The sequence below is a fragment of the Sinocyclocheilus rhinocerous genome, unplaced genomic scaffold (assembly GCF_001515625.1).
Source record: "Sinocyclocheilus rhinocerous isolate Xijiao unplaced genomic scaffold, SAMN03320098_v1.1 scaffold697, whole genome shotgun sequence".
In the NCBI taxonomy this organism is placed as follows: Eukaryota; Metazoa; Chordata; class Actinopteri; order Cypriniformes; family Cyprinidae; genus Sinocyclocheilus; species Sinocyclocheilus rhinocerous.
In genome coordinates this window covers 148,977-158,885 of record NW_015664033.1, presented here as the reverse complement: position 1 = coordinate 158,885, position 9,909 = coordinate 148,977, and the positions used below count along the sequence as shown (strand labels likewise).

The window sequence follows — 9,909 nt, the reverse complement described above, 5'->3', positions numbered from 1 at the left end:
AGGAGCTCCGGAAGGATAAAAGGAGGAGTGACGACAGTGAAAGACGAGAGAGGACCAGGGGCCCGTTCTTCGTATGTCGCTAACTCAGTTAGCTGGATTTGATTGTTGACGATTTGGCATGATCTTGGATTGTTTGGTTCTTCGAAGCTCATCCTGGAGTTGCTGTCATAGCAACAGGTCCGTAAGCTTAAACCTGCTCGGGAGCAGGCTTATTTCATGTAAACCGGATTAGATTGCATCTTTTTAAGCAGAATTGATACTTAAAATCTGTCCGCTACCACCGCTACTTTATTACAAGAGTACCCTACTAATCCAGGGACAATAATTTAAAATAATAATCATTTAAAAATGTATTTAAAGATAATATAATAATGTTGTGTAGTCTTTAATACTATAGACACAGCCAGTTTTACTCACTGAAATATTTATTTGTCATAAAATTATTACTTCATAATTGTATTCGAGTCTTACACACATGCTGTACAGATAATGTAGAGTCGTGCATTAATTTGAGTGGTGACAGCTATTATGGGAGTGGCTTGATGCGGCGCAAGAGACGCAGATAACATGATCTTGGCCCTTAAGAAACTTTAATTAATGCTGTCATGTAACAAATCTGTTCAAATATAAAATTAAATGAATTGCTAATTACTACATTGAAATAAAAATGTAAAGCCTGTACAAATATTAGAAATCGTGAATATAAATAATTGGGAATCATGTAAAAAAATGTTTTAAATAAAATAAAATCAGTGCACATTTCATTTATCTATTATAACATTTATGTAGTTTTGTTCGCTTGGCTGTTTCCTTATAAAAGACGAAGTTTTTCGTCAGGTGTCTTTTTTAATTATATGATGTCATTACGTTGCTGTCTTGCCGCCAGCCAATCGCTGCATTGCTGATCGTGGTTTCGAGTATCGATACATAGCCCCTTTTAAACCAACCCATGATCGCGCAATTATCTCAGATAACTCAATCCAGCCATACTAATCATCAACAACAGCTGCGTTCGAAGAACCGAATTAGCCAGATCCTGATTAGCGCGATTATATCATCTTGGATGTGACATTTCATCTCGGATATAATAAGCGACGTACGAAGAACGGGCCCCAGGTAGCAAGGTTTTTTTGTTGTTATATAATAAATAAAAAGAAAACAGAATAGAAAAAGAATAGAGCAAACTAGTGTTAGAGGCCTTTTTTTGCTTATATATTAGGGCCTACTCTTTGATTTTTTTTTTTTAAATGATAGCCTACAGAGAGATTTTAGTCTTAGCTACATGCATGTTGATTATGCTACACTGACTTTTCTCAGATATTCCTTATTATTATTCTTATTATAAATTCAAATGACTGTTATTCAGAAATTGAAAACAGGTTTGTCATAGCTGTATTGTAATCAAGTCATTTTTATTAATGAATTGCATTTTTAATGCATTTTTTAATACAAACGTGTCACATCTTTGACCCATAGTCGGTCATGAAGTGATTTCTGGAACCTTCTGGAGCCGTGTGACATGCTGCCAGCGCTTCACCAATGTAACACAATAAATTTATTCAGCTGATTTAATTTAAATCAAGAAATGCAAGAGAGGAGAATCAAAAATAAACATATAGCACTGCAGTTCATCAGGGCATAGTGGAACTCTCTATATACTATATGTAAAAGAATACTTTAGTGATTTACTTTCATTTGTAAAGTTGTTGCTTAGTGAATTAAAACCTTAAAAACAGCTAAAATTATAAAAATTCCAATGATACATTATACATTATATTCCCATGTATGGCCCTCAATCTCTGCTTGCTGTGCTGTATGAACACCCACCTGTAAGCTGAAAGTGGTATCACTGTAAAAAATGATTGTAAAAAGCTATTAATTGGTTTGTTTATTAATAGTGCTATATACTGTGAATAACTGTAATTACATTTGATGTAATTTTTCAGTAAAAGTCTGTGGAAGTGAAAAAGAACAAGTCTTTGTAAATTGACATTCCCTTCATGATAATGTACAGTATTTGAAAAATAATGTGTTTTTTGAACATTAAAGCATGTCAACATATTCTGTTACACCAAATACACAAAATAATGATCTTTAAAATAGCATCATATGACCCCTTTAACATTTGAAATGTTTCTTAGTTTTTCTCATCAGTTGTGTACATTAGGGTTCAATCCTACATCTAATGTTGTTAAATGAACGTTTATCGCATTATTTTAGTATTGTGTGTTATTATGATGAATGACATACAGTATAGGGGACATTTGATATCTGACATCTGATATAGGGGTCATCAAACTTGATCCTGGAGGGCCAGTGTCCTGCAGAGTTTAGCTCCAGCTTGCCTCAACACACCAGCCTGGAAGTCTCAAGTATACCTAGTAAGACCTTGATTAGCTGCTTCAGGTGTGTTTGATTAGGGTTGGAGCTAAACTCTGCAGGACACCGGCCCTCCAGGATAAAGTTTGGTAAGCCCTGTTCTATGTATTATTAGTATTCACTCCTCCGCTTGTGTAAGAGCTGTTTGTGATGAGAGTTATCCTGTTGTTCACCACCTATTTTTGGTGGTTGTCAGTGTATTACAATGGTACAAAACAGATATTATTAATTCAGAAGAGTTGGCATATTAACATTATATCAGTTATTGAAACAAGTGTTTTTTTTCTGTGAAATTAAGTCTGTAAAACCTAAAATGTTGTTACCATATTTTTTACGGTAACGTTCCGGCAACCACATCTGCCGGTGTTTTGCTGGAAGTGTCACTGATTTTTTTTTTTTTACAGTGTACTTAGTTATGATGAGGTATAGCTTTGTTTGATAAAAAAAGACAAGCTCAAACTAGATGTGAAATGAGCAGACTAATTCATCAAGCCTGTACCTTATGCCAGAATGAATGACAGGACTTTTTTATATATATATTACATGCATATTAATGTCCAAGCTGACATCTCAGCTTCTTGGGAAAGATTCTCAACCTGAAAGTGTTGCCTCATTCTTTTTCCATGTCTTTGTCTTTGTTTGTTTTTTTACACTACACTGCTATTTACCTTGATTTCAGCTTTTTTTTTTTTTTTAAGAAAAAAAAATCTCTAATAGCCTATTAAGTCTTAAGATTCTTTTGTTTATAATGTTTCAGCTCTTAAGTCAAGTTAAGAGCTGTTGACCTGATGTAACCAGTTTAGTAATATAGCCCAACTGCTAAACAGTTTTGCAAATCCTCTTGCTTAAATTTGCTTTCATCTACAGTTTTTTCCCATGAAGCGTTGAAGATTATGCAAAAAGAAGCAGTTTTAAAAGTGCTGGTAGGGTTTTTTTTTTTTTTTACATTTAAACTAACACACTCCTCTCTCTCCATGAATTATCACATGTTCTGTTTTAACAGGTTAAATTACATTTGATATGGGTTAAATGGTCCTATCCTTGACTGGAGATTGTTTTTGTGATTAAAGTTATGATCATTGTGTTAATTTTTAACTACTCACACACTTTGTGATTTAGCAAATTACAGTACAGAAGGCTGTCCTATCTGGCCCAAACAGGTCAAAACAGTCTTATATGTTTAACATTTCAGTCATACTGAAACAAAGCTGACTCAAATTTCTTGCATTGATTGGTCCAGACACAACACATAACACCAACATTACGGTATCAGAATGAATCACAGGATGAATTTTTACTTGGTGTGCGTGACTTCATGCCATGTTATGGACTTGTAAGTGGTTATTTGAGGTTTGTGCTGAGTAGACAATGTGATGGTGGATGAGTGATCAGGCACAAAAATACACTAATAAAAGAAGTCAAATGGGGGAAAAAAATTAGCACCAGTGGGATGGATGAGCTTCAGGTTTGTGCATATGACAGTCCTCAATATTTGTGAAGTTGACACAAGGTTTTAATCACTGAAAGGTTGAGACTTTAGGTGAAATTTAGCAGTGTATAAGAGAAAGTGTATTTTAGGTCCTGTAATTGATCACCATTTCTTGAACTCGTTTTTGTTCCCATTTTGACTTCACTAGGCTACTTTATTTTAAATAGGTCTATCTATCTATCTATCTATCTATCATTTTAAAAATACCATTATTGTCTCTGTAACCTATGGTAAAATATTTACTTGAATATTTCACACATGCAAGGATTAATCTAAATAAATTCTCAAATCTGAGTGAATAGGCAAAATATTTTATTTTTATTTTTTTAAAGAAAAGTAGACTACATTTTGACAGCATTTTAACGTGCAGTAGGCTATATGGGCGGGCATAAATAATGCAGATTTGGAGGAGAGGCAGTTTTACAGCCTAGCCCACATTCACACTCCCCCTGTGTCTTCGGGGAGTCTTCATTTAGTCTCGTTGAACTATACATAATTTGTTGATTCGCTGGACTTGACTTGTCTTTTCCGTTGCATTCGCAGAGTGAACTAGTTGAACGGCTCGGTAAACACTGACGGATAAACACTTCAGTCAATACCAGGAGAGGATTCAACGGCGTATTAATATGTCTAATGAGAAATCTAAGTTAACTTGCGTGATAACTGGAGGATGCGGTTTTCTCGGGCAGCACCTGTTGAGAGTTTTGTTGGAGAAGGAAGAAAATATCAAGGAAATAAGGCTTTTCGATAAAAACGTTTACCCAAGTCTACAAAGTCACAGTACAGGTAAGAAACACTTGAAACTAACTTCATTATAATGATTACGAGCTTGTTAGTGTCCACAGTGATTTAAAATTGATTTCTTGTTGAACATTACGTTCGTGGTTGTGTTTTAGCCTACGTAGTTACCCTGCATACCACGACGCTACGTGCGTCTTTTGTAAAAAGCTTGATGCCAGACCATATGTTTCTTCAATAAGTTTCACACTTGGACTAATTTATTTAATCTCCAAAGTACATATAAATCACAGAGGATGCTATTTTGTCATGTAATGTAATTAACATTTCCATTGCATCGTAAATTGTGTTGTGTTTTTGGTAATTGTGTTTTTGAATTTTGACTGGAAATTACATATAGGCTTATAGAATAGTATATTCACAATATTTACATGGATCATTCTTTATTTTCATAAATCATATTTCATGTCGAGATGCTCTTGTAATTTCTCAGAATGACACTGTTGACGCCTTGGTGGTTGTGTTGTAGATAACGCCACAAAAACTATAGACGTTGAATATGTTTAGAAACTTTGAGAAATCTCTCATTTATACGCCAGAAATAAAGATATTGTTTGTGTATTCTTTCTTTAGATTATCACACTTTTCATGGAGGCATGGGGGAAATTTTCCAAGTTGGGGTTAGACACAAACGTATGGAAGCCCGTTTCCGCCACTGAATAAAAAATAAAAGAGGTAATTGCGACTTTTTATCTCACAATTCTGATTTTTTTTGAATTTTGACTGGAAATTACATATAGGCTTATAGAATAGTATATTCACAATATTTACATGGATCATTCTTTATTTTCATACATCATATTTCATGTCGAGATGCTCTTGTAATTTCTCAGAATGACACTGTTGACGCCTTGGTGGTTGTGTTGTAAATAACGCCACAAAAACTATAGACGTTGAATATGTTTAGAAACTTTGAGAAATCTCTCATTTATACGTCAGAAATAAAGATATTGTTTGTGTATTCTTTCTTTAGATTATCACACTTTTCATGGAGGCATGGGGGAAATTTTCCAAGTTGGGGTTAGACACAAACGTATGGAAGCCCGTTTCCGCCACTGAATAAAAAATAAAAGAGGTAATTGCGACTTTTTATCTCACAATTCTGATTTTTTTTCTCAGAATTGCGTGATATAAACTCGCAATTCTGAGAACATATCAGCCCCGCCCCCCCAAAAAATTGGACTTTAACTCGCAATTGCGAGTTTATATAACGCAATTCTGACTTTATAACTCGCAATTGCGAGTTTATATCTCACAATTCTGAGAAAAAAAGTAAGAATTGCGAGGAAAAAAAAGTCAGAATTGCGAGAAAAAAAAGTCCGAATTGCGAGTTTTTATCGGGCTTCCATACAAAAGTGCCCATCATTAATAAAGAAACACTCTGTTTTATTAACTAGTTCCTGAGAATTTGTCTGCATTCGTGATGTTCACAGTGTAGGGTGTAGTGTCTGTAAGTGCCCAGGGGAAACATCTGTTGTTGTTTTTTTGACTCCAATAACGGGAAAGAGCATTGAAAAGACAGAGGAAATGGAAACGTTCATTCATAACCTTGGCTTTGTGTATATTCGGGTTTTGTTCAGTTGGTAAGGTCAGGCCACACCAGTCATTTCCATTCAGTCCAGTCTCCTCCTCTCACTTTGCACCACCAGGATACTCCATCCGGCTGATGTCCTGCTCCGTACAATGGGATTTTGGGATCATATTCACCAACCCTCATCGATCACATTATTATGGAGAAACTGATCTCTCATTTTTTAGCTGTTATGTAGCGCTTAGCTGAAGCACAATGTCCTTTTGCACTATATCATTATGCAACGTCAGCCAGAGGAATAGATGCACGAGGGAAGTTGGACTTTGAATTCGGTTATCTGGTTCTAATTTGTGTGCCAAATGTTTTTTATTAGCCAGAGTTTTTCGATCCTTTTATCTAGTGGGTCTCATACAACGAGTATCCATTGTCCTGCCCTAATGTATTCTAGTCCTCACATATATTGCTAGTTTTTATCCCAAGGTCTAATGGGGGAAAGTTCACTTTACTTCCACAAAGATCTTTGAAACAGACAGCAGCTTAGCATGTGGTCATCAAAGTCCAAATGGCTACAGAAAGAGGTTAGATAACATTTTTTATCAGAAGCGAACATTGACCTACTTGCATAGTGAGCTAGTAAGTGATTTTTGTATGTGACTGATTTTGTGTTACTACTTGGAAAGCTTTGTTCATAGGCAGACTTTATTTATTACGATTATAAAGCTAAGTTAATTAACCATCACACAGATGTGAGGCATCCTGGAGACGTGTTTATTTGAACATCTGCAATGCACACAGCAGCTGATAGCGGCTCACAGTAATTATGGTTTGTCTTTTGTAGTGGTTTAAAACCTGTAATTCTGTGGAGTTGTTAAATGCCTATGTCCAAAAGCAACTGGAAACTTCAGAGATCAGAAAGATGCCACAGCAGTTCTTTGCAGAGCAGTCTTGAATGACCGTGTTCATTGTGCGAAAAATATCTAGCTAGTGAGAATGAGAGCAGTGCATTTTGTTTACCAAAACGAGGGTGTTGCTTCCACCAAGTAGATGGAGTTTATTGTTTGTTTCCTGTTTTAGATAATTGTGTCATTGTAATCAAGAATATCACTTATGATCCTTGAAATTATATCAGGAAGCTTCAAAGGTGTATCGTAGATACAGGATAACAGGATGCTGTTCAAAGTGACCTTGGTTACACCCTCATTCACTGGAATACATAAAGCTCATCCACACTTTGTTGTGCTACAAGGAATGCAGATGTTTGTCAGTAGACTCGACTACTATTGAAATCTTTTCATTATATAACAGCTTTATTATATGTACTGGTAGTCACATCAGTTCTCAGCTGCCTGTCTGTTTGCATGACAACTACCTTATTATACATAAAAACCCTTTATATAGATACGCCTGCATATCAGCACTCTTAACAATGTGCTTTTAACAATGTACTGTATCTTTCTCTTTTATTCGCAGAGAATGTGAAGGTGGTGGCGGTACCGGGAGATATAACAGACTATGGGAGTGTGCGTGATGCCTTTCAGGGAGCAGACCTGGTTTTCCACACAGCTAGTTTGGTTGATGTGTGGTATAAAGTCCCTGAGAAGGCCATCTATGCTGTCAATGTACAAGGTGAGTGAAGAATAAGATAGCAATGACTTTGTAGAAGAGATGTCAGTGTTTTGCACTTTGAAAGGGTTTTGGAGTTGCTTCAGATTACGGTTTAGGAAATAAACTTTGAAATACAGAGTATGAGATTGGAGATTGGATAGACTGGAGATTACTATAAGATTAAAAATACACTACCGTTCAACAGTTTGGGAAGTCTCTTATGCTCACCAAGGCTGTATATATGTGATCAAAAATGCAGTAAAAACTGTAATATTGTGAATTATAATTACAATAAAAATAAAAACTGTTTTCTATTTTAATATATTATGAGATGTAATTTATTCCTGTGATCAAAGCTGAATTTTCAGCATCATTACTCCAGTCTTCAGTGTCACATGATTCTTCAGAAATCATTCTAATATGATTTTCTGCTCAAGAAATTTCTTATTATTATCAATGTTTAATTGACATCGTGATTTTTTTTTCAGAATTCTTTGATAAAGTTCAAAGTTCTGCATTTTTTGGGGAAAAAATAGTATGAATTTCTTTTAAAAACATCTTACTGACCTCAAACGGTAGTGGGTTTTTTATTGTTAGAGTAAATGTTAGTTGGTGTTTTGTATGTTATGGTTTCTCCCACAGTTTTCCTTTGGTGACATTTCCAGTAACCTTAAAGCTTTACGGTCTGTTTGGTCTGGAAATGCATCATTTTCTCTCAAAGAAGGCGGGAATTCTCATCTTACTCTTCCTGCATGTAATGAAGTGAGGATAATAAGATCAAAAATATGTTGTTTTTAACCATAGTCCACAGCTATTGTACAATAAAATCTCCTGCAAGCCTTGACGGATCATGTGGCTTTATGAGAAATAGAGCACATGCAGTGTCATCAAAAAGGTCAACACATCACCACCTGCATGCGTAAAAACATCTACTGTATATTACCACAGATATGATTATTTATTTATGTGTTCAGATCGCTCTCATCCCTTTCATTGTTTTACACTTATTCATCAGCATGTTTTTAATGTTAGTTTAAAGTTTGTGGTAGACCTTACTGGTTAAGGGTTCCTAACATGTCTTGAGGCCTGTGTCATTATAGCATTAGTAGATACAGACAAACCCATGGCATACAGATGAAAACAAGAGCAAGAGATGATGAATGTGTTTTTGTACTGGAATTTTCATTTACTTTGGATCCTCTCCTATCATATCATTCTTTCCTTTGTGCTCACATTTGCACTCCACCTTACTTCTCTAGAAATCTTCTCTTTAAATACCACTGAATGATCTGCATAGTAAAAAAGCCAATGCACATCTGGTTACCTTTGTTTTTCCACTTATCACTTGATATCTGATACTTCAGTTTCAAGCTTAATGATTCTCATTAATGTCAGTTAAAGCTTTGTTTTAAGTCTTTCTTTTGTTTTTAGTAGCGTTCCTGTTTTCTTCAGCCTGTAGCTGTTTGCCTTGTGTTTTTAATATTATTTTTTTTGGATGTTGTTCTCCATCAGGGACGGAGAATGTAATAAACGCATGTGTGGAAATCGGTATTCAGTATTTGATCTATACAAGCTCCATGGAGGTGGTTGGTCCAAATGTAAAAGGAGATACATTCATCCAGTAAGTGTCTTTATGTTAATAGCTGTTTGATATATGTAAGAACTCCTTACAAAGTGACATGTTTTAAATTCAAAATATTCACAAAAAATAAACAGTTAAAGGGATACTCCACCCCAAAATGAAAATTGTCATTAATCACTTACCCCCATGTCGTTCCAAACCCGTAAAAGCTTCGTTCGTCTTCGGAACACAATTTAAGTTATTTTGGATGAAAACCGGGAGGCTTGTGACTGTCCAATTGACTGCCAAGTAAATTACACTGTCAAGGTCCAGAAAAGTATGAAAGACATCGTCAGAATAGTCCATCTGCCATCAGTGGTTCAACCGTAACGTTATGAAGTGACGAGAATACTTTTTGTACGCGAAGAAAACAAAAAGACTTTATTCAACAATTCGTCTCCTCTGTTGCTCTCCGCATCACCGTAGTGCCATTTTGGAGAATATCCGCTGAACGCAAGCAGCGTACGCTATTCTGTGTCAGCCGCG

General features: G+C 35.5%; 1 protein-coding gene across 2 annotated transcripts in view; it reads left to right on the top strand.

Moving 5' to 3' along the window:
• LOC107729456 (3 beta-hydroxysteroid dehydrogenase type 7-like) overlaps positions 1-9,909 on the top strand; it is a 19,372-nt gene that overhangs the window by 3,644 nt on the left and 5,819 nt on the right. The window contains exons 1-4 of one of the 2 annotated variants that reach the window (XM_016539963.1): positions 3,284-3,302; positions 4,412-4,654; positions 7,668-7,823; positions 9,315-9,423. In XM_016539963.1, the coding sequence (XP_016395449.1) occupies positions 4,495-4,654; positions 7,668-7,823; positions 9,315-9,423 (425 nt within the window). In that variant the 5' untranslated portion in view covers positions 3,284-3,302; positions 4,412-4,494. Of the gene's footprint in view, positions 1-3,283; positions 3,303-4,411; positions 4,655-7,667; positions 7,824-9,314; positions 9,424-9,909 lie in introns of those variants that run through there. The other variant, XM_016539962.1, reaches the window with a different exon arrangement.